A 25889-nucleotide genomic window follows, 5' to 3' on the forward strand; every position below is an offset into this window, starting at 1 on the left:
ATAAAATTTGAAAGCACATTACTTATGGCAATATTGGCAGGTACAGATAATACTGATTATTAGATGTGTGCTTAATAGATACAGTTTGGTTGTTACCATAGGGTGGCTTTAATAATTAAGCAAATGAAGCTCAGGACTAATTTTCCAGGTATCTATGGTGTGGTGAAGCTTATACTGATGCTGCTGTAAATCCAGCTGAAGAAACCGTAGGGTCCAGTCTGATATGGCTGGTTCCTTCTGACACAGCCTTAAACTCACCCTATGATGAAGACACTTCTTAATGCAACTAGGAAATCAGGTGCACAGTGAACCACAACAAACATTTTACTGTTTCTAAAGCTCTTATACCATCTATGTGAAAAACAAGTCTGTTCATTGATGGGGCAGAAGAAAAATTACTTAATATATGGAAATATAAAAAAACTACCTAAGACCATGTAAACAAACAAATTTTTTTAAAAGTATGGCTCATTTGTGGGACTCCCCTGGTGGCGCAGTGGTTAGCAATTTGCCTCCCAGTGCAGGGGACACAGGTTTGAGCCCTGGTCTGGGAAGATCCTACATGCCGTGGAACAACTCAGCCCGTGTGCCACGACTACTGTGCTCTAGAGCCCGTGAGCCACAACTACTGAGCCTGCGTGCCACAACTACTGAAGTCCGCGTGCCTAGAGCCCGTGCTGTACAATGAGAAGCCACCGTAATGAGAAGCCCGCACACTGCAACGAAGAGGAGCCCCTGCTCACCGCAACTAGAGAAAAGCCCTTGTGAAGCCAAAAATAAATTTATTTTTAAAAAAAGTATGGGTCATTTTTTAAAAATTTTGTTTATATTTTATTTATTTTTGGTTGCGTTGGGTCTTTGTTGCTGCATGTGCGCAGGCTTTCTCTAGTTGTGGCGAGCAGGGACTACCCTTCATTGCGGTGCGCGGGCTTCTCATTACGGTGGCTTCTCTTGTTGTACAGCACGGGCTCTAGGCAGCGGGCTTCAGTAGTTGTGGCACATGGGCTCAGTAGTTGTGGTGCAGGGGCTTAGCTGCTCCCCAGCATATGGGATCTTCCCAGACCAGGGATCGAACCCGTGTCCCCTGCATTGGCAGGTAGATTCTTAACCACGGCGCCACCAGGGAAATTCTGGGTCATTTCTAACAACCTCTATCTCTTAACATGGGTTTCACTTTTAGTTAAACTTTTTTTCCCCACTTTTAATTAATTTTGGAATAAATATGGAGTTCTCGCATGTTTCCCCCCTAGATTTAAAAAAGAAAGTCATAAAGGACAAAATGAAAGACTCCAGGGCAGGGTAACCAGTTAGGATGTTACTGCTGTATTTTCTGCAGATCTTGGGATAGTTGAAAATTCTTCCAAATTATCCAGTAGTGTCATGCTTTCTTTAGGCTGCTACTTTCTGGGTGCAAGAGTCTCTATAATCTTACCTCATCTGTTGTGTTCAGTAGGTGAACAGGGAGACCATCTGAGAAGGAGCTGTCAGAACCACTGGTGCTGTTGCCAAAAGGAAAGGAAAAAGGGAAATACCTGTTATTAATGTCTAGGATGTAAAACGCCTAGCAGACCAGCAGCATGGGATTAGGACACCTAGTCTGCTATTTGCCCTCATTGTCTGTGTTTCAATTACTAAGAATTCTTGATAAGCATATCCATTCATTCATTCTGAACACCTACTGCATGCCAGGCAGTGCACAGGAAACAGAGATGAACCAAGTGGCAAAATAAACACTGGCCGGATGGGCAAAGCTGCCCTTGGCAGTGATTGTGAGAGACTGTAGGATTCTTAATGAGCGGCCCTGGAGAACGGCAGGGGACTGGGATTTGTCTGCAAGCAGGGGCTTTGTCTCGTTCATACCTGTCTAGGCACTACCAGTTCAGAGAGCAAGGATCTGACTGGGTACTCTTCAAACATGTGTTGAATATGCAAATAGATATATTTAATAACAAAGAATCTGTAGGTCAGAGATTAGGAGTATTACTTTTATCACCCCAATTCCCCCTTCAAAAGTTTTGGAGCACATCTAGATTGATCTCAAGTCCTCCCCACAAACTGTCCCCTCCCCTTTTCTTCAAAGGCTAGGAGGAATGAAGACACAGATAATCCATCCTTTCTTCCTTCATCATGTCCTTTGCTTCTGTGTCACATTATATTTTCCCCTTTCCTGGGGTGTGGTTGGCTAGAACTGAAAGCTGTGCTCTATGACACGTCCTCCATATATAAAAAAACGTCTTAGGCACAAAACTCAAATCTCCTGGGAAAAGACAGCACTTCAAACCACTCTTGCTCAGCACTTTCATTCTGCTCAGGCCCCCCCGCCCTCCCATCAGTGCACAATGAGGAGCCCCACAGCAAGGCAGCAGGAAGAAAGCCCTCTCTTCTCTGATCTAATTCCCAACTCCCTGTTCTCACAAGGCTTTTCCAGTCTGAGGAGTAGCCTTTGAGGCCACTAGATAATAGCCTCTGAAGTCCCTTTCGGAGGTAATAGAAAACTTTAACAAATGGGATAAAAAACATTAGATGCAGTATACCCCAGATGATGTCGAAAATCATGTATGTGCACACAGACCAAGCAAACTCAAACTGGGCTTGCACACAAGTCTGCTTTTCTGTGTAACCGTGTGAATGGATAGGAGGAGCCCCATGGAGGCTGGTGCAGAGGTTGGCAGATTGGTTTCAGTAACTCTTAACTAAATGCCTCAGAGTATCCCTGCTGAGCCTGTCAGAATGCAGTCAGGATGCTTCTGAGTTGGTCCCCCTGGGCCCTATATGTATGACTTGATATGCGGGAGGCATTTTGTTTTTGAGGCTGAAAGTGAAGAGGGTTTGATGCAGTGGTCCTGGAGAGTTAGGCAAAGGATTCTGGGAGAGTGGAAGAGGCGACGTGGTGAATGGGACACCCTACCTGGGCTGCTGGTCTGGTTTAAGGTTCCTAAAGAGACATTTGGGAGACTCAGCCAGCAGAACTACTTTAGGACCCAGGATCAACGTGCTACATAGAGTGGGTGGGCGAGCCATCCCCTTCCCACTTTCTACCACAGACTACAGTGCAGTCTCTAGCAGAAGGCCGCCATGCCCTGACCAGAACCTTCTGACTGGGGACAGCTGGGGCGGTAAGCTTGAGTAGCAGGTGTTCTGGTATACCTGTGAAATAACCACCCCCTACCTGGGGGCTTCTTAAAATAGCTGTGGAGACTATTAGAGTGGGCCCGAGATCCTACATACTGAATGAACTCAACAAATATTTATTGAGCTCTCCCTATGTGCCAGGTACTGTTCTAAGTAAATGAGATACAGAGATGAACAAAACAAAGATCTCTGACCTTGTGGAACGTACACCCTAGTAGGGGGAGACGGGCAATAAATAACAGACACAACAAAGACATAAGTGATATAGAATGACAAATGATACAGAAGGTGGTAAAATGCTATGGAAAAAAGCAGAGCATGTAAAGGGGTTGAGGAATGGCAGGAGGGTGAAGGCAGGGGAGCAAGCTGCAATATTAGAGTAATGAGGGTAGAGGCCACACTGAAAAAGCTGGCGCTTAAGCAAAGACTTGAAGGGGGTGAAGGAATTAGCATTGTGAATATCTGGGGGAGAGCAGTTGGAACTGCCAGTGCAAGGGCCCTGAGGTAGAGCGGGGAGGCCAGTGTAGCTGTAGCAGTGTGTGAGAGGTGAGGGTGGAGGTCACAGAGGTAGCAGATGGCTAGATCCTATAGCCTTGTAGGCCACTGTAGGGTCCTTGACTTTGTATCTGAGTGAAGTGGTGGAGCCACTGAGGTGTTTTTAAACAGAGGAACGACACGATCTGATTTACTTTAAAAGAATCACTCTCCTGGTTTTCTTTTGGCCGTGCTGGTCCCTTCCTGGTCTTATTCGCTGGCTCTTCACGGTCTCTTTAACCTCTTACAGCTATGGTACCCAGCTCAGACTCAGCCCTCTTCTCTACTCTACCTGCACTTACTCCCTTGGGATATCTGCCACACTTAAGGTTTAAATATCATCTATCCATGATGACTCTCTCCATCAGACCTCTCTACACTGAACTCCAGACTCATATATCCAACTGCTTATTCCATATCTCCATTTAGACATCTACTAGACACCTCAAACTCAACATGCCCAACACCAGATTCCTGATCTTCATCACCCCCCTAACCTTCTCCCCCCACTTCATCTTCCCCAGCTCAGTTAAAGGCAACTCCATCCAACCAATTATAGAGTCATTCTCTCTTTCTCTCATGCCCGATATCCAATCCATAAGCAAATCTTAATGTGTGAAACTTCAAAATATATCTAGAATCCAACCAATTCCCACAGCCCCAAACACTGCTACACCCCTAAGCACCATCACCCTTCTTCTGTATTATTGCAAGAGCCTCCCAATGAGTGTCCTGCTTAGACCTTTCCTCTTTACAATCTCTTTTCCACATAGCAGCCCCAGTAAAACCTAAGTCAGGTCACGATACTTGTGTACCTAAAACCTTCCGAAGGCTTTCCATCTCCCTTGAAGTAAAAGACAAAGGCTTCACAATTGCCTATAAGGCCCTACACAAACTGCCTGCCCATCTCCCTAACGCTTTCTAGAGCCTAGAAGAGAGGCTGTCAAAGATCAGGCACTCAATACAGAGTTGTTGAAGGAATGAAGTGCATTCAAGGGTGCCGTGATTTATTCAATATTTTGCACCTGAGGTTCAAAACCGACAAAACAACAGAGCAGGCAAGACGATTAAAAAAAAAAAATATAGAACCCCTATGTTTTTTCTTTGAAATGAAGTTTGTTACCTGGATTCAATGTCAGTCAAAGAGATGTCACTCCAGCTTCCTTCTAAATCCATATCTTGTCCAAGTTCTTTGAATTTTTTATGGATCTCCTGTTGTAAGAGCTCTTTAAGCTCTGCTAGACACTGCATGAACTATGGAAGTGAAAAAAAGAACTATTTTTGATTATTCATTTAGTTATTCATCAGATATTTACTAAGTATACGCTGAAAGGCACTTTATTTATTGCTGGGGACATAAAGATGAGTAAGCTGTAACCTCTGCTACTAAGGACGTGTTAACAATAAGTTACATGAGCTGTAAGAACAGACAGAAGCATTTTTAGGGCAGAATATCAGTGAACACTGCTTTAGTCACTTTTCCCTGGCTAAAGCCAATAATACACTTCTTGAACAATGCAAAGGTCAGATTTATTTTATTTTATTGAGTAGGGAAAGTTAGAATGGGGTTGTTCAGAATTTGGCCTACGGCAAATCTGATTTAACAGGCCCTATGTTGAGGTCAAAGTGTCTTTTAAGTATTTTTTAATTGAACAGTTGCATCCAGAGTGGTGCATGTCATGTGTTCCCAGGGCCGACATTTCAGAGCGGGTGTGAGAGACGAGTTAGAGACCATGAGTATAGGCTCCCTTTTAAGAAGGTGAGTGGTGATGCGAAATAGAAATAATCTCCTGGAGCAACAAGGCTAAAGGAAGCCTTTGTTTGTATTTAGGATGGGGGCAGCTTGAGAACATCTGCAGTCGAGGGGAAGAAGAAAAGGAAAAAACTGAGGGCACAGAAAAGAGAGGAGGTAACTGAGGCAAGACCTCAGGGACGCCACAGGGGAGGTTGGCAAGTGCTTGAAGGACAGGGATAGTTTTGGAGAAGAGAAAGGACACCTGATTTTCTGAAATAGGAGGAAGGGAAGTAAGAATTGGTGCTGCCACAGCTAAGCCTAGAAGTGAGGGAGAGGGGTGCTGAAGGGAAGCTGGCACCATGGCCTCTGTTCTTGGGGAAGTATGAGGTCTTATTGTTTGCTGAGACTGCAGGCTGGGGGCTTTCTTATTTTCTTTGATTAGAAAAACTTCAGAAAAATATTAAGAGGAAAATAAAGATTGCCTGTAATCCCACCGGGCTGACTTCGGACCCATGTGAAAACGATCACAGTAACATCACCATATTTCCTGAAACCCCATTTTTACCTTGGTTCTGTCAGGATCACAGAAATCCAGAAGGGTGTCACAGACATGATAACCCAGGGATGTTAGATCCTCAGGGGTAAAGTGAGTGTCTCTTCTATTGCCTGCGGAAAAAATCCATAACACTTCTTATTAAATCTTAATGAGCAAATGCAAATCTAATTTATGAATATCTCGTTAGAAACACCACCTATGATTCTAGAATATTACGCTTCTGGACAGGGTCTCTCTCCTTCTAGTTTTAGTTTGATTCAGGAGAACCTCTGACAATGAACAAGTTTACAATCATGATGGCTACAGTTACTGAGGCTTTACTCTGTGGTAGGCACTATGTCAAGTGCTTTACATGCACTTCCTCATTAAGTAGTGCCTGTAATGCAGGTACTATTATTATTGCCAGTAAACGGAAATTCAAACCCAGAGCTGCCTGATTTCCAGGGCCTGAGCAACGACTATGCCATACTGCCCCATCAGGTATTATGTTTCACACTCATATTTTGGGTTCTCAAATTTAACATTAAGGCACAGACAAGAAAATCTTCTACGTCAATTATTTCCCCAACATTCAAGGAGATTTCATCTCCCCAGTGCTTTGCTTGGCGTCCCCTTGCCATGCTGGCTTATGATATACAAAAGAGAGCTTACCCAGTGTGGACCCACCAAAGGTAGACTCCATGGTATAGCTGTTTAGGATTCCCATCCGCCACATCACGACTCGTCCTGTTCCTTCTTTGCACTTTTGGACTTTAAAATTACAACTATGGAAAGAGAACTAAAGAGAAATCCAAGCCCTCTGTTAATTATAAATTGGCAAACGTTAAGATGTCTAAAATTCACTAATATGAATTAAAAAAATGGTTCCCTTGGGTTCTATATGTTACTTCCTAACGTATGTTCCATAACGTACTAATTCTAAGAGATGTTACTAGATGTAACAGAGGAAAAAAATGAGTTCTGTTGGTCAGGGAGAAGAAGGTTTAACAAGACCAAACAGGCCTCCTCTGCGGAACTTCTCAGAGCATTTAATATGTTGTTGTGAACGCTGACCCTCCAAAGGGGAGAGAGTATATTCTGATTTTCATTGCTCATGAACCCTTCCTTTCCTTCGCCACCTTCCCCAGGAACATTTTGCAGGACTAGGGTTCCTTGAGGGCCTGTTTGGGAACGCTGGCTTACTTTAGCATTCAAGGCACTAGCCAGCCTTTCTAAGGTTTATTTTCTACCCCTCCCCAACTTGAACCCTTGGGTCTAGCTGCATTTGCCCTCTTTCTATGAGCTGTGTGTGCCCCGCCCCTACAGCCTCTGCCTAGAGCTCTTCTGCTGCTCATCACTAACGTTTCTGGCTTGGAGTTCAATATCCTCCACTGTCTTTCATGACCGCCCCAATTCTCTTTCCTCACTTGGAGTCTGTAAACATATACTTTGCAACTATCCCAACCTATCCTGTCCTGCTGAAAATGCTTTAGAGTTGGAAGGCGTCTCACTACCAGTGATTTCTGAATTGTGCTCTCTGAAATCCAGAGGTTCTACCGAGGAGCCCCAGGGCGCTCCTGCTGCACAAGAACTGAGGAGGACACAGGACGGCAGGGTGCTGAGCCCTCCCTCCGCCCACTTCCATTAGCCCAGCGCTGCTTTTCATTGTTTTAAATGCTAGGTTCCCGATGGGATTTCATGTGAAGAAAAGAGATTCCTGGAAAAAACAGGAAGATTGAAAAAAGAAAAGGAAAAAGAAAGGAAAGAAGGGAGGGAGGGATAAAGGGCAGAAGGAAAAAAGGCTTCCTTTTTCTTTCTTCTCTGTTTTTACAGATAAGAGTAGCAGAGACAAAACATTTGTCCTGTATCTTTATGTGAGAAAATTTACACTGTCATTTAAATACTTTTCTGAATCCAGCCTTCTTCTTTCTTCTTTCCAATGACAGTTACATTTTGTGAATTTATTTATGATGTTGAAAACCAGCTTCTAAATCAATGCAGATACAACTGTCACAGAGCTGTTACTCAGCCAACTATTAAAGACTTTTAAGTTGTTTTTATTAGCCCTTTAATATCTTGCAGTTATTTGTGACCTTGTATTACATAAACGTTTCTGTGGAGGCTCATATAATATTAGCATTTTGCTATTAGCAATATTAGCATTTGTCCTTCAGTCCCTTCTTCCACTGCCAAACACAGGATGAAAGATGATAGAGAATTCTACCTACTAACAGTTTGAACCTGTGCCTAGAGCAATTAAAAAAATCATCTTTATTGAGATATAATTCACATACCATAAAATCCACACATTTAAAGCACACAATTCAGTGATTTAAAGATATTCAGAGTTGTGCGACCATTACCACAACCTAAGTTTAGAACATTTTCATCACCCCGAAAAGAAACCCAGTACCCCTCATTAGCAGTCACTCCCCATGCCATCCTCCTCACATCAGCCCTAGGCAATCATTAACCCACTTTCTGTCTCTATATATTTGCCTCTTCTGAACATTTCATAGAATGGAATCATATATGTGGCTTTTTGTGTCTAGCTTCTTTTACTTAGCATAATGTTTTCAAGGTTCATCCGTGTCCTAGCATACCAGTACTTAATTCTTCTTATTGCCAAATAACATTCCATTGTGTGGATATACTACATTTTACTTATCTTTTCATCGGACACAGAGTAATTCTTAAAGCCACACGTTTCTAAATTCTTGAAGTCCAGGTAGCTGGGATTTACCCAAGATAATGGAGAGATAAAAGTGGCAAATCAAACACTGCATATAGGAAGCAATGAGTTATCCTTCCCCCTTAGTCAATGGACAGAAAATTACCTTACATGCTTACCTTATCTGGTGCATTTTTGCTTAACATTAAAGGAAAGACTCGCTCGTGAAGCCAGAACTTGTGATCATTGTTATTACAGCCGTACAGGAAGATATTACTCTTACGGCTGTGGCCGTGGAAATCACAATACAAGAGAACCTCCCTTTCTTCAAGAAGTCTGTTGGGGGTGGGGGAGGCAAACAAAGAACTCAGTGGATATACAGGGCATGAGCATGATCAAGGATCCTTTGGAGTCTCTTCCTTAAGGATGTCTGTTGATACTTTCCCCCCTAAGAAAATTTCAGCCCCTAATGACCTTCAAAGGACCCTATGCCCAACCTCAGCCCCTGCTGGAAACATGTCACCAGCACTCCTTGCCTCTGCCAGCCAGAGGAACTTGATGGAAAAGGGGATGTGGAAAGGGGAGATGGGTAGGCCTTGCATAAGCTGACAAGAAGGAGGAGAAAATCTACCAAAGGAAAGCCCACTCTGGTGCAGAACTGTGGAAAAGAGAGAGAGGTAGAGAGGGGAAAGAACCAAAGAAAGCCTTGGTTTCTAACATTCCAGGGCTAGTTCCTTTAAGACTCAGCTCTTCTTTGTTTCCTGATTACCAGGACACCTCCAAACATCTTCTCCATGATGAAGGTGGTGGTAACAATAATGCCCCACATTTACAGTGTGCAGGGTACTGTGCTATTAGATTACATGGATTATCTCATTGAATCCTCACAGTCACCACCCAGCACAGGTACTATTATCCCCATTTTACAGATAAGAAAGCGGAAGCACAGAGAGGTTAAATCACTTCTATGGTCCCAGAACCAGCCAGTAGTAAAACCAGGTCTCAAACCCAGGCCTGCCTGACTCCAATATATGCTCTTAGCCATTTTGCCTACCAACCCAACACAACTCTCAGCCATTCACACAGATATGGTGAGAAGGTGCGTGCGTTCACATATTCGTATCTGCTGCAGTTGCATGCCCAGCGAAATGGAAGCTCCCTTAAGGCGGGTGCTATTCTATCATAGGCTTCAACTGCTTTTATATATGCTTGGAAAATGCAGATTGATTTATTATTCTTTTTTTTTTAAAAAAATAAATTTATTTATTTATTTTTGGCTGCATTGGGTCTTGTTGCTGCACGCGGGCTTTTCTAGTTGTGGCGAGCGGGGGTTGCTCTTTGTTGCGGTGATCAGGCTTCTCACTGCAGTGGCTTCTCTTGTTGTGGAGCACGGGCTCTAGGCACATGGGCTTCAGTAGTTGTGGCTCACGGGCTCTAGAGCGCAGGCTCAGTAGTTGTGCCCCACAGCATGTGGGATCTTCCCGGACCAGGGCTCGAACCCGTGTCCCCTGCATTGGCAGGCGTACTCCCAACCACTGAGCCACCAGGGAAGTCCCATTATTATTCATTCTTCATAAGAGGCAATATAAGATGGTAATAAGGCATTCAGACTCTGCAACCAGAGAACTAGCTCTATGACTTTGGGCAAGTTTCTTAAACTTTCTGGGCCTTAATTTCCTCATCATATACAAGATGGGGATATTGATTGTGCCTACCTCACAGGGTGAATGTGAAGATTAAACGGGTCATGTGTAATACTGCCTGTCGTACATAAGCACTCACTAATTGTTAGGTACTACTATTATTATTACTGTTACACAAGTCCCATCATGAAGACCTATGAACTCCTTGACTTTTGACCTTTTCCATTCAATCATTTCACTTATAAGTGAAATGCTTCTAGCTGAAATCTCGCATGTTCAGTTTCAACCCAAAGCTAAGACATGATTTAAAGTTTGAAAATGAACAAACCCAAGTGGCTGCAAAGAGAACGTTGAAGACTGTCCACAAAGCTATACCCGATTCCTGTGCCATGAGAAGAGATCTCATGCCATCAGATAGTGCTGACAGCATTCAGAGTAAGAGTAATAGATAAAAGCCTCACCTCTTGATCATGTTCCTGGTGTGCCAGATACAAGGAAAAGACTCCTTCAGAATAGTTTTATAATGCCTGTTCAAGTCCCTTCCAGCCAATGAACAACGATAATTCCCCACGATCACTCCGTCTGGATTTAACATGGGAACCACTTTGAAGATAAAGATATCTCTGAGGAGCTGGGCATCTGGGGAGTTGCTAAGGATGAAGTCCAAAAAGCCTTTCATAATCCAAGAGCCATTACTTTCCCCAGGGTGCACTCTGGCAGTCAAGACCACAGCTTTCTTTGCAGCTGCCTCTTGAGGGGTCCGGGCTGGGTTGGTGATGGTGAGCAGGTAGACGATGTTTCCTGCAAGGCTCCTACATAAAGTTCGGAGTTTGCAGAACTGAGATTGGACGGGGCTGTTTGCCACTGACAGGAGGAAGCACTGCAAGTCAGTATACGTATATGGGTAGAAGTGTGCAAAGAAGCAAGTGTCCTGGTCATGTGGAAACTGAATGGTCCATGTGAGACAGTAAAAGGGCTGCTGCCCATCATCCGTGTTGCTCCTATAGTACCTGATTTCATTTCCTTCTCTCCTCCAGCCAATGCTGTGGGTGCTGGCATCCAATTGGGAATACATGAGTGGCTTCATCCCTATAGTATAAAGGCTCTTGGGTTTCAGGAGGTTGACGATGGTGAAGCGATAGGTGACATCTTTTCTGGTGTTCTGAATTCGAAAATAAAACCACTGAGTGTGCTTATTCGTGTAGAGGTCAGTTCGCAAGGTGAGTTCATACTCATAGGTGTTTCTGTAATACAGAACACAGAAGAATATCTCTATAACTCCACACGCCCCTCAAAAAACAAACATTGTTTCCCTCTGGTAAAAACAGATCTTATTACAACAGAAAAGCCTGCTACATCACATATTTATTTTCTTATTTCCCTAGTTTTCCAACTCACATATTAGGCTAGCAGGAACTTGGGAAAAGAAAGTTTATTCGGACTGGGACAGGAAGAATCTCAAAACTTCCACTGCTGCACAGCATTTCTGGGAGCACTGTGAGCTTCTTGGTATCTTTTGAGAGTATCCAATAGCAGTTTCTAACCACTTCAACACATTTCTCTTCAACACACTGAACAGCAGTGAAGCCAGAGCCCCATGTTGGCTGTTAGCTACATCCTGGACATCATCACTGTAGAGGAGACCTGTAAGCCCTCTGTGCTATTTTTATATCTGATCCTCACTTATTTGAAGATGAGGGGGCATCTCTGGAATGCTTTCACCTTGTTGAACTTGCAGAAGACAAAATACAAATGCCAAAAAGCATGGAAAGATATTCACCCACATGCATAATTAATGAAGTACCAATTAAAATAGGATGCCCTTTCCCCCTCCACCTCATCAACATTCCAGTGCTGCGAACCAGGCACTCTCACACACAGTTGATGGGGACTGAAATCACACTGGGAGGGCAAATGGGCAAAAACTAGCAGTACTGAAGTGATCAAACCCTGAACCAACAATTTTATTTCTAGAGTTTATCTCATAAAACCACAAATACTTAAAAATATAAATGCAGGGAATTCCCTGGTGGTCCAGTGGTTAGGACTCTGCGCTTCCACTGCAGGGAGCATGGATTCGATCCCTGGTCGGGGAGCTAAGATCCCGCAAGCTGCACAGTGCGACCAAAAAAAAAAAATGCCTAAGGGTATTAATTCATTAAGCAAAATATTGTAAACATCTTAATTTCCCATCAGTTGGGGACAAGGTGAATAAGGTATGGAGTATCCATACAATAGGACAATAGGAATATCTGTGATATGGCCATAGAAAAATATTTAAATTTTATTAAGTGGAAAAAAGCAACATGTAAAACAGTATGTATACCACTTTCCTATTTTAAAAAATATATAATTTGTGTATATTACATATTATAGAGAGAGAAAGAAAATTAATGCATATACACAAAACTATAAACAGTTGCTGCATCCAGGAGGTATGATTATAGAACTGCAACTTTTATGGTATTTTTATTGAGACTGTAAAAAATTAATAACCAGAAACCCAATTAAATAGAGTTGGGAGACCAGAAGAGGGAGCTCTCATGCCCTGCAATGATAGCAGAGCCCAACAGGAAGAAAAAAAGACTCCTTTTCCTTCCTGGCAAGGACTCAGCCAATGAAAAGCCACGGACCCTTTGTTTACTGGAGCCCTCCCAACTTCCTTCTCCTCTCAGTGAAAATGTTCTCCCTCTCTTGTAGTGTGGGACTTGCATGTGGCGTCCCCCGTGGTTGCAGACCCTGAATTGCAGTTCTCTGCCAATCCTGAATAAACGCATCTTTGCTGGAGAAATATCTGACAGTCTGTTTATTTCAGGTCAACAATGCAAATTTCAAACGTGCACTAATTTCTTTTAGAAGTAGAAAAAATAATTTAGATAAATTTTCATTCTGAAAAGTATGAGTCACAATGATTCCATTCTTCTTCATCGTCCTCACAATTACCTCTCATCACTTTTCTCTTTCACAAAAACACTCCTGATCGCTAACATGATTCCTGAAGACACTTCTCAGTCACTTCAGTCATCATCCCTTTGGGAAATTCCTCTGTTACTCACACTCTAGTAGCTTTCTGCAGGTTCCCACTCTCAAACCTTGATTCAAACAGTAGAGTATCATCTTCTGGTCCTTGCAACGTGACTGCCAGTTCCTTGATAATCCCTGGTTTGCCTCCCACTCTGGAACTGGTGAAATAGGAATCTTCGGTGGGCACTGCAGAAGAGACAGACATACTCAGTCCAAGTTTCACTCAGAATCCATCTATCCAGCAAACATTAATTGAACCCTTCTGTGTTCAGCACTATTCTAGCTTAAGAACAATGAGTATTTAAATTTTCCATTGTCCTTGCTGAGACTTTTAATTTTTAAAAATGTATATATTTGAAGACCTACCTTTAAGTAGTTTAGAGGACTTCCTTTTGCTACCTGGTTACCCTTGGCAACTCAAATACTGCTTCTACCCATTTAAACTCTAATTTAAAAGGATGTTGGCAAAAAACTACATTCTAAGTGGAGCACCGGAAAACATTTGCAATCTTATTCTACAAGAACAAACAAAAAGCCAAATAGCACCTATTTATTAATTTAAAAAGAAGATAAAGGGGGAAAAAAAAGAGAGAAAATAAAGTACACTCCATGTCATTGTTTGGTATATCATTCCAGATTTAAATATAAGAAAAATAGAAGCATGAGAAGAACTGGCACAAGTGCAATTTGTCTAAGAGGGGAAACAAAATATCATAGTAATTAGTGAAAAGAAAAGGTTATGATTGAAACTTTTTCTTTAACATTAAGCTAAAACAAAAAACATTACACAATTTATATTATTTTATTTAGGAAAATTTAGATTATAATCACAACCTCTTTCTAATCTTTGGAATAACAAAGAATCAATTGTTAATTTTTTTTTATTTTGGTGGGCTTACAATTTTTCAGACAAATTCAGTGAGAATGCCATGTGACATCTTTGATTTTTTGCAGTTACTTTTGCAAAACTCTTTTAGTCCCCACGGTTCTCCCAAGGATTCTCTTTGTACCACACTGTTCTTATCAGTTGTGTCCAGAAGAATCTATTTTGTCATCTTTTGTTGATGTTCTCTTTAACTGTTAACTGATAAAAAATTTCTAGATTCTCAGTTGTCAATGGCTTTGCAGTGGTGCAAGCAATTCTTTAACATTCATCAACTTCATACAATCCTGCATCTCTTCTAAGGATAATTTTACTATTAAAAATATTTATTTATTTATTTGGTTGCACTGGGTCTTAGTTGTGGCAGGCGGATTCCTTAGTTGCAGCTTGTGGGCTCCTTAGTTGTGGCTCACTGGCTCCATAGTTGAGGCACACAGGCTCCTTAGTTGTGGCATGCGAACTCTCAGCTGCAGCATGCACGTGGGATCTAGTTCCCTGACCAGGGATCGAACTCAGCCCCCCTGCACTGGGAGCACGGAGTCTTAACTACTATGCCACCAGGGAAGTCCCAGGATAATTTCAGTTTGCAATTAATTTTTTACTGTACTTGCATTATGTTGTCAGATGCTAACAATATCCACCATCAACAAGTGACTGATACCAGCAAAGATGCTGACCATCGGGCAGGACAGATACGAGAATTAAACAAATAGAAACATGTAGGGGTCTGATTTTATAAGTAGTCAGTTCATTAGTAAGTATATTCACATTATGATGACTTTTGCTTCTATACGCAACCTTGCCACTGTGGAGACTTAGAGAATAAATATTTGGATAATAAATGAAAGCAAAGGAGAAAGCGAGCATAAAAAGGAAGTAAAAACAGAAGCAGCAGCAGGAGTACAAGTAAATCCATTTAAGAGTTGGGGACCCATGTTATTCGATCTCTTCATGGAACCACAATCAAAGTACAGATCGGCAACCAGATGTCATTAATATAGGAATTTCAATATTTTCTTTAGTCTTTAAGGTAACTTAAAAACGATCCAGGGGCTTCCCTGATGGTGCAGTGGTTGGGAATCCACCTGCCAATGCAGGGGATACGGGTTCGAGCCCTGGTCAGGGAGGATCCCGCATGCCGTGGAGCAACTAAGCCCATGCGCCACATCTACTGAGCCCGCGAGCCACAGCGACTGAAGCCTGCATGTCTAGGGCTTGTGCTCCGCAACGGGAGAGGCCACCGCAATAAGAAGCCTGCGCACCGCAACAAAGAGTAGCCTCTGCTCACCGCAACTAGAGAAAGCCTGCGCACAGCAACGAAGACCCAACACAGCCAAAAGTAAATAAAATAAAATAAATTAAAAAAAACAAAACAAAACAAATGATCCAACTCATAGCCCACAGTAACATTTTTCAATAACAAAACCTCTTTCTTATTTTCCCCTCAATATCCTTACAGCAAGTGGTTGCTCTAGGTCTCCTAAGCTAACAAACTCCCAGATTCTCCCCGGAGCCCCATCTTCTCAGTTTTCTGTTTCTTCATTCCTCCAACAGTGTGGGCTCAACTCTCCTTGATGAATCCAAAGGACAAGAAGATCAAGACAGCTGCCACAAATGTGTAGTAACAGGACAATAAGGACAATTCACAAAAGCTGCCATATCAGGAGAATGATCTCTCAATCCCAGGGTTTCCTCCTTTGTAGAAATATGTCTGGATAGAACAGATGAAGCGGTGGCGATTCATGGTCATCTGATTTATTGAAAATGACTACAGCAAAGTCAATGAGAGGTGAGACAGGCTTATAATATCCAAGAATTTCTTGAGGTTGCAGGAGCAGTATATCCCCTACTATTTATAACCCAAGTCTACTGACTTATGATCTGAGTTTAAAGTCTCCCAAGCTCCTCCTCAGACATTCCATAAGGTGGAGCTAGGTAGACTATGAGTTGCTTCACCTTTTCTACCTCACCAGCTTTTGCCAAAATAGTAACGAGAGCTCAAAATCAAGGCAACTGGGAGCGGAGCACGTGTAACCACATCTCAGATGGGTCCTCTCTGCTAAAACTGGCTCATTTTATTTTTCTAGTTGTAGGAATGTAAACATATTGCAGTCCCTCCTTCCTATTACAGTTTTTTTCTGTAAAAACCTCCCCTGATTTCACTGACTTAACACATCTCATTTCTACTAATTATACTTGGTACATGTTCCTCCTCCAATAAAATAGATTTCTTTTCTGATCATTACTATCTATTAGCTTACTTCTCTTTAACATGATATATCTTTTCTGCCTTAAAGGTTACTATTACCATCTGTTTCACATCCTCCCCAGCACTTGTTATTGTCTGTATTGCTGTTATAGCTGTTTTAGTGGGTTTGAAGTTGATTCATCCTTTCCATAAATATCCTTTACTAAACGGAGGAAATTCTCTCCTATTTCTAGTTTTCAGAATGTTCTTATCATGAAAGGCCTGATTTTGTCAAATGCTTTTTCTGCATTGATTGAGATGACTGTGTTTTTTTCCCCCTTTGTTCTATTAATGTGGTGTGTCACATCAATTTTCTTATGTTGAACCACCCTTGGATTCCTGGAACAAATCTCCCTTGGTCATGGTATATAATCCTTTCCATATGCTGTTGAATTTGGTTTGCTGGTATTTGGTTGAGGATTTTTGCATTTATGTTCATGAGGAACACCAATCTATAGTTTTCTTGTGATGTCTTTGTCTGGCTTTGAATACTGGCTTCATAAGAAGAGCTGGGAAGTGTTTCCTCCTCCTCCTCTGTTTTCAAAGTTTTGAAGCATTAGTGCTATTTCATCTTTAAATGTTTGGTACAATTCAAACAAATCCTGTTAAGCCATCTGGCCCAGGGATTTCTTTGCAGGAAGATTTAAAATTACTAATTCAATTTCTTTGTCATAATCTGAATTTCTTCCTCAATCAGTTTTGATATGTTTTTCTAGCAATTTCTCCTGTTCATCTATGTTGTTTAATTTGCTGACATAAAGTCATTAATAGCATTACCTTATAATTGTTTTGATTTCTGTAGAGTTGATGCTTGTGTCCCCTTGCATTCCAGATTTCTATAATTTGTGTCTCCTCTCCTTTTTTCTTGGTTGATTTGGCTAAAGTTCTGTCAATTTTGTTAATGTTTCCAAAGGACCAACTTTTGGTTTGATTTTCTGTATTATTTTTCTATTTCACTGATTTCTGTTTTTGTTTTATTTTGTTTTGTTTTTGCGGTACACAGGCCTCTCACTGCTGTGGCCTCTCCCATTGCGGAGCACAGGCTCCGGACGCACAGGCTCAGCGGCCATGGCCCATGGGCCCAGCCACTCCGCGGCACGTGGGATCCTCCCGGACTGGGGCACGAACCCGTGTCCCCTGCATCGGTAGGCGGACTCTCAACCACTGCGCCACCAGGGAAGCCCTGATCTCTGTTTTTATCTTTATTATTTCCTTCCTTCTGCTCACTTTGGATGTAGTTTGCTCTTATTTTTCTAACTTATTAAGGTGGAAGCTTATGTAATTGATTTGAGATCTTTCTTCCTTTTAAATACAGGCATTTAAAGCCATAAATTTACCTCGCAGTGCTTTGGCTGCATCTCATAAATTTTGATATGTTGTTTTGTTTTCACTCAGTTCAAAATATTTTTGAACTCTTATGATTTCTTTAACCCATGGGTTACTTAGGAATGTGTTGTTCAATTTGCAAATATTTGTAGAGTTCCCAGATTTCATTCTGTTGTTGATTTCTAATTTAATTTTACTGTGATCAGACAATATATTTTGTACGACTTCAATCCTTTTAAATGTATTAAGACTTGCTTTACAACCTAGTATATGGTATATTCTGGGGAATTTACCATGTTCCCTTGAAAAGAATGTGTATTTTGTTGTTGGGTACAGTGTCCTGAACGTTTTTATAAAAGACAGAAATTCTACCACTAGGATGCCTGCAAATTAATGCAGGAAACCACAGAGTAAATGACAGTCATATGCACATACTACAAAATACTCACTATGGTTCAGGAGGTAGAGAAAAGAAGAGCAAACTCCCCAAAGATCCAACATCTGATTTTCAGGAAGGGGAATAACAAGGAAGAAGCTATAAAAAGGACTCAGAACTATAAAGAAAACATAATAACATTTTAAAAAAATGATTGAAAATTTAAAACTGATTGGTCATGAATTTCAGGGCTCCCACTCAGGTTGGTCTGGAAAAGACAGTTTCTTTATCACTAAAATATGACTTTTTGAAAATCACTTTTATTATAGAAAATATGTTTATTGTAATTTGGTCATGATTAATCACTCACTGTTCAGTGTGATGACAATACCTGAATCTAACTGATAGACAACTGTGCCTTTTTCTTCTCCTACAATTTCTGGTGCCTTTTCATTTCCTGTAGGTTGATAGAAATATTCTGGTTGAGGTGGAACCCACTCTGAAAGGAGACATTAAGAAGTACAAAATAAGAAATAATACAAAAAAAAAAAGAAATAATACAAAAGGCACTTTATTAGAACTGACATGAAATCATAATAATGATTATTCAAATGGCTAGTAGGGTGGAATCAAACCAAATTCCCACCCTAAGTTTCCAGTGTGTTTGTAAATTAATTATGTCTTGCTTCTTTCTATAAAGACTATGGAGAAATTTTTAACAAAAAGCATATACAACAGAAGTATCAACTTTACTGTTTTAGATTTTTTTGATGTGGACCATTTTAAAAGTCTTTATTGAATTTGTTACAATATTGCTTCTGTTTTATGTTTTTTGGGTTTTTTTGCCACTAGGCATGTGGGATATTAGCTCTCCGACCAGGGATCAAATCCACACCCCCAGCATTGGAAGGTGAAGTCTTAACCACTGGACCGTCAGGGAAGCCCCAGAAGTATAAACTTTAAATAGAAGACCTAAAAATAAGGCAGAAAGGTCAATATAGTTGTTCCATCAACTCTTCAAAATTTGTCCCTGAGCTCCTGGTCAGGAAAATATGCTCAGCTACATATTTTTTATTAATATAGAGGAATAAGTATATCAGTTTCTTCAGAGGAAACAAGGTTTCTTCATTAACACTCAATTCTGAAAGATTTCTCATATGACACTTGGGTGACTTCTCAATATCATTTTAAGTACAGTAGCCAGTGATGAAAGCCAAGGGCATATATAAAGACACAACTTAAATTCAACAGTACATCAAAAGAATCACACACCATGATCAGTGGGATTTACTCCAGGGATGCAAGGATGGTTCAACATTTGCAAATCAGTCAATGTGATATATCACATTAACAAAAGGAAGGATAAAAATCATATGATTATTTCCATACATGAAGAAAAAGCATCTGACAAAATTCAACATCCATTTATGACAAAAAATCTCAACAAAATGGGTATAGAGGGACTACCTCAACATAATAAAAGCCACATATGTCAAGCCCACAGCTAACACCATACTCAACAGTGAAAAGCTGAAAGCTTTTCCTCTAAGATCAGGAACACGACAAGGATGCCTACTCCCACCACTTTATTCAACATAGTACTGGAAGTCCTAGCCAGAGCAATTAGGCAAGAAAAAGAAATAAAAGGTATTCAAATTGGAAAGGAAGAACTAAAACTGCGACTGACATATATTATATACAGAAAACCCTAAAGACTCTATCAAAAAACTGTTGGACCTAATAACAAATTCAGTAAAGTTGCAAAATACAAAATCAATACACAAAAATCGGTGCATTTCTATACACTAATAATGAACTCTCAGAGAGAAATTAAGAAAACATTCCCATTTACCATTGCATCAAAAAGAGTAAAATACCTAGGAATAAATTTAAACAAGAACTATAAGACATTAATGAATGATATTGAAGAAGACACAAATAAATGGAAAGATACTCTGTGCTCAAGGTTGGAAGAACCAATATTATTAAAATGTCCATACCACCCAAAGCAATTTACAGATTCAATGCAGTCCCTATCAAAATTCCAGTGGCATTTTTCACAAAAGTAAAACAAACAATCCCAAATTTTATATGGAACCATTAACGATCCCCAGTAGCCAAAGCAACCTTGACAAAGAAGAACAAAGTTAGAGTCACCATGCCCCCTGATTTCAAACTCTATTACAAAGCTATAGTTATTAAAGCAATATGATATCTGCATAAAAAGATACATAGATCAATGGAACAGAACAGAGAGCCCAGGGAATTCCCTGGTGGTCCAGTGGTTAGGATTCTGTGCTTCCACTGCAGGGGGCACTGGTTTGATCCCTGGTCAGGGAACTAAGATCCCGCATGCCATGTGGCACGGCAAAAATAAAATAAAATAAAATAAAGAATAGAGAACCCAGAAATAAACCCATGCATCTATGGTCAATTAATTTATGACAAAGAACGCAAGAATATACAATGGGGAAAGGACAGTCTCGCCAATAAATGGTGTTGGGAAAACTGGACAGCCATATGCAAAAGAATAAAACTGGGCCACTATCTTATACCACACACAAAAATTAATTCAAAATGAATTAATGACTTGAATGTAAGACCTGAAACCATAATACTTCTAGAAGAAAACACAGGCAGTAAGCTCCGTGACACAGGTCTTGGTGATGAGTTTTTGAATCTGACTACAAAAGCAAAAGCAACAAAAGTGTAAAAAAGTGGAACTAAATCAAACTAAAAAGCTTCTGCACAGCAAAGTAAACCATCAGCAAAATGAAAAGGCAGCCCTTTATTTTTTTAATTTGGCCATACCACATGGCATGCAGGATCCTAGTTCCCCAACTAGGCATCGAACCCAGGCCCTGGCAGTGAAAGTGCAGAGCCCTAACCACTACACCACCAGGAAATTCCCAAAACGCAACTTTCTGAATGAGAGAAAATATTTGCAAATCATATATCTGATAAGGGGCTAACATCCAAAATACATAAAGAACTCATACAACTTAACAGCAAAAAAACAATCCAATTGAAAAATGGGGGCTTCCCTGGTGGTGCAGTGGTTAAGAATCTGCCTGCCAATGCAGGGGACACAAGTTTGAGCCCTGGTCCAGGAAGATCCCACATGCTGTGGAGCAACTAAGCCTGTGTGTCACAACTACTGAGCCTGTGCTCCAGAGCCTATGAGCCACAACTACTGAGCCCGCGTGCCTAGAGCCTGTGCTCCGCAACAAGAGAAGTCACTGCAATGAGAAGCCCGCACACCACAACAAAGAGTAGCCCCCCACTCACCGCAACTAGAGAAAGCCCACACACAGCAATGAAGCCCCAATGCAGCCAAACAAACAAACAAACAAAAAACCCAAAAAACCCCACTTCTACAGGGTAGGAACAGACGACCTTAAGACTTCTCAGCTATTGTGCCAACTCATAATGTGCCCCCCAACAATTTCCAAACACCCTAAGGGCAGTTCTGTCCCCAGTTAAGACACTGAGCCAATCCTTGTATCTTCAGTTTCATCTCTTTTCTTTCATGTTGAAGGCTTCATGGTTACCCAAACATGTCTTGTTCTTTTTCTGTTTCCTCTAACTGGAATACTTTGCTTTGATCCTTTCAACTGGATCACTTCTAACTCATCCTTCAGATTTTAGCTTCCGTGTCAACTTCTCTTGGAAACCCTCACTGAACTTCCAGGTTGGGGTTAAGTGTTCCCAGAGGGACCAAGTGCTATGCAATTGCCTGGTTCTATCTTTAACTTCCTCACTAGTCTGTGAGCTCTGAGTGTCTCCATTTGCTCATCACTATATCTCTAATACCAAGCACTATACTTAGCATATGGTAGATGCTTAATGAATATGCAATGAATGAATATTGTAAGAGGAAAGTGAGAAAATAAGAAACACCCAGTTGTTTATCAGCAGTCTTAAGCAGAGACATGAGTGTTCCAGCAATCATAAAAGTCCCCACTTCTGAAAACCCTTCATAAAATGAAGGCTAAAGATTGTACTTGCATCAAAAACTCAAAGATATGGCCAATAATGTCATAAAAAAAAGTCTCCACCATTCCCACAAGAAACTCCAATCAACTCAAAATATGATTAAAAAATAGTAGGGCTGGGCTCCCCTGGTGGCGCAGTGGTTGGGAGTCCGCCTGCCGATGCAGGGGACATGGGTTCGTGCCCCGGTCTGAGAGGATCCCATGTGCTGCGGAGCGGCTGGGCCCATGAGCCGTGGCCGCTGGGCCTGTGCCGCGGCGGGAGGGGCCACAGCGGTGGGAGATCCGCGTACCGCAAAAAAAAAAAAAGAAAAATAAAATAGTAGGGCTTCCCTGGTGGTGCAGTGGTTGAGAGTCCACCTGCCGATGCATGGGACACGGGTTTGTGCCCCGGTCCGGGAAGATCCCACATGCCGCGGAGTGGCTGGGCCCGTGAGCCATGGCTGCTCAGCCTGCACGTCTGGAGCCTGTGCTCCGCAACGGGAGAGGCCACAACAGTGAGAGGCCCGCGTACCGCAAAAAAAAAAAAAAAAAAGTAAACGTTTCTGAGAATCTGAAAAAGAATATATATATATATATATATATATATATATATATATATGTATATATAAATATACATATATATAACACAATCACTGGGCTATACATTTGAAACATGACTTTATAAGTCAATTAAACTTCAATAAAATTTTTTTAAAAATGTTTTCTTCTTAGGACCTGCGCAGAAGGGGAGAGGCAGCACATCGAAAGGAGGGCCTCTGGAGTGTGGAGTTCCAGAGTTTCGAGGGAAAATAAATCTTCAGCTCAGAGAGGTCTAGCACTTTCCCCAGTGACTCATGATCAGCAAGTGGCAGATGGAACCAGGTTTCCTGACTTTCACTGTAGTGGGTCACCGTGCCTGAGAGTGATTAGAAGAAATTAAGCAAGTGAACAAAGAAAATTACCTACTGGGTCAATGAAAACCAACTTCTTTCCTCAAAGGAGTGGTTTATGTTTTGAAAAGTACCTTAGTGGGGAGACCTTCAAGATGGCAGAGGAGTAAGACGTGGAGATCACCTTCCTCCCCACAAACACATAAGAAATATATCTACATGTGGAACAGCTCCTAGAGAACTCCTACTGAAGGTTGGCAGAAGACCTCAGACTTCCCAAAAGCCGTGTGACTGAGAGGGTCTTGGTGCTCTGGCCGGGTGTCAGGCCTGTGCCCCTGAGGTGGGAGAGCCAAATTCAGGACATTGGTCCAGCAGAGACCTCCCAGTTCCATGTAATATCAAACGGCGAAACCTCTCCCAGAGATCTCCATCTCAATGCTAAGATCCAGCTCCACTCAATAACCAGCAAGCTACAGTGCTGGACACCCTATGCCAAACAACTAGCAAGACAGGAACACAACCCCACCCATTACCAGAGAGGCTGCCTAAAATCATAATAAGGTCACAGACACCTCAAAACACACCACCGGATGCAGTCCTGCCCACTAGAAAGACAAGGCCCAGCCTCATCCATCAGAACACAGGCACCAGTCCCCTCCACCAGGAAGCCTACACAACCCACTGAACCAACCTTAGCCACTGGGGGCAGACACCAAAAACAACGGGAACTACGAACCTGCCGCCTGCGAAAAGGAGACCACAAACACAGTAAGTTAAGCAAAATGAGAAGACAGAGGAATACACAGCAGATAAAGGAGCAAAGTAAAAACCCAGAGACCAAACAAATGAAGAGGAAATAGGCAGTCTACCTGAAAAAGAATTCAGAGTAATGATAGTAAAGATGATCCAAAATCTTGGAAATACCAGGGAGAAAATACAAGAAACGTTTAACAAGGACCTAGAAGAACTAAAGAGCAAACACACAAGGATGAACAACACAATAAATGAAATTAAAATTCTCTAGAAGGAATCAATAGCAGAATAACTGAGGCAGAAGAACGGATAAGTGACCTGGAAGATAAAATAGTGGAAATAACTACTGTAGAGCAGAATAAAGAAAAAAGAATGAAAAGAATTGAAGACAGTCTTAGAGACCTCTGGGACAACATTAAATGCACCAACATTTGAATGATAGGGGTCCCAGAAGAAGAAGAGAAAAAGAAAGGAACTGAGAAAATATTTCAAGAGTTATAGTTGAAAACTTCCATAATATGGGAAAGGAAACAGTCAATCAAGTCCAGGAAGCATAGAGAGTCCCATAAAGGATAAATCCAAGGAGAAACACGCCAAGACACATTTTTTTTTTTTTTTCTTTTTTGCGGTACAAGGGCCTCTCACTGCTGTGGCCTCTCCCACTGTGGAGCACAGGCTCCAGACGCGCAGGCCCAGCGGCCATGGCTCACAGGCCCAGCCACTCCATGGCATGTGGGATCCTCCCAGACCGGGGCACAAACCCGCGTCCCCTGCATCGACAGGCAGACTCTCAACCACTGCACCACCAGGGAAGCCCCAAGACACATATTAATCAAACTATCAAAAATTAAATACAAAGAAAAATATTAAAGGCAGCAAGGGAAAAACAAATAACATACAAGGGAATCCCCATAAGGTTAACAGCTGATCTTTCAGCAGAAACTCTGCAAGCCAGAAGGGAGTGGCAGGACATATTTAAACTGGTGAAAGGGAAAAACCAACAACCAAGATTACTCTACCCAGTGAGGATCTCATTCAGATTTGACAGAGAAATTAAAACCGTTACAGACAAGCAAAAGCTAAGAGAATTCAGCACCACCAAACCAGCTTTACAACAAATGCTAAAGGAACTTCTCTAGGCAGGAAACACAAGACAAGGAAAAGACCTATAATAGCAAACCCAAAACAATTAAGAAAATGGTAATAGGAACATACATATTGATAATTACCTTAAATGTAAATGGATTAAATTCTCCCACCAAAAACACAGACTGGCTGAATGGATACAAAAACAAGACCCGTATATATGCTGTCTACAAGAGACCCACTTCAGACCTAGGGACACATACAGACTGAAAGTGAGGGGATGGAAAAAGATATTCCATGCAAAAGGAAATCAAAAGAAAGCTGGAGTAAGTAGCAATTCTCATATCAGACAAAATAGACTTTAAAATAAAGACTATTCCAAGAGACAAAGAAAGACGCTACATAATGATCAAGGGATCAATCCAAGAATAGGATACAACAATTGTAAATATTTATGCACCCAACATAGGAGAACCTCAATACATAAGGCAAATGCTAACAGCCATAAAAGGGGAAATCGACAGTAACACAATAATAGTAGAGCACTTTAACACCCCACTTTCACCAATGGACAGATCATCCAAAATGAAAATAAATAAGGAAACACAAGCTTTAAATGATACATTAAACAAGATGGACTCAACTGACATTTATAGGACATTCCATCCAAAAATAACAGAATACACTTTCTTCTCAAGTGGTCACGGAACACTCTCCAAGCTACATCACATCTTGGGTCACAAATGAAACCTAGGTAAATTTAAGAAAACTGAAATCGTGGGCTTCCCTGGTGGCGCAGTGGTTGAGAGTCCACCTGCTGATGCAGGGGACATGGGCTCGTGCCCCGGTCTGGGGAGATCCCATGTGCCGCAGAGCGGCTGGGCCCGTGAGCCATGGCCGCTGAGCCTGTGCGTCCGGAGCATGTGCTCCATGACGGGAGAGGCCACAACAGTGAGAGGCCCACGTACTGCAAAAAAAAAAACAACAACAAAAAAACTGAAATCGTATCAAGTATCTCTTCCAACCACAATGCTATGAGACTCGATATCAATTACAGGAAAAAAAATCTGTAAAACATA

At 41.5% G+C, this 25889-nt stretch overlaps 1 protein-coding gene across 9 annotated transcripts in view; it reads right to left on the reverse strand.

The window, feature by feature from the left end:
* AGBL2 (ATP/GTP binding protein like 2) overlaps window positions 1-25889 on the reverse strand; it is a 41739-nt gene that overhangs the window by 5873 nt on the left and 9977 nt on the right. For 7 of the 9 annotated variants that reach the window (XM_032640980.1, XM_032640977.1, XM_032640972.1 and 4 more), the window contains exons 6-13: window positions 18499-18606; window positions 13307-13460; window positions 10712-11494; window positions 8787-8943; window positions 6609-6735; window positions 5967-6067; window positions 4790-4920; window positions 1433-1499 (exon numbers count right to left, since the gene is read on the reverse strand). In XM_032640980.1, coding sequence (XP_032496871.1) covers window positions 1433-1499; window positions 4790-4920; window positions 5967-6067; window positions 6609-6735; window positions 8787-8943; window positions 10712-11494; window positions 13307-13460; window positions 18499-18606 — 1628 coding nt within the window. Of the gene's footprint in view, window positions 1-1432; window positions 1500-4789; window positions 4921-5966; window positions 6068-6608; window positions 6736-8786; window positions 8944-10711; window positions 11495-13306; window positions 13461-18180; window positions 18607-25889 lie in introns of all 9 variants that reach the window. The other 2 variants (XM_032640981.1, XM_032640976.1) reach the window with 2 other exon arrangements.

This window comes from Phocoena sinus, chromosome 8 (assembly GCF_008692025.1).
Source record: "Phocoena sinus isolate mPhoSin1 chromosome 8, mPhoSin1.pri, whole genome shotgun sequence".
NCBI lineage: Eukaryota > Metazoa > Chordata > Mammalia > Artiodactyla > Phocoenidae > Phocoena > Phocoena sinus.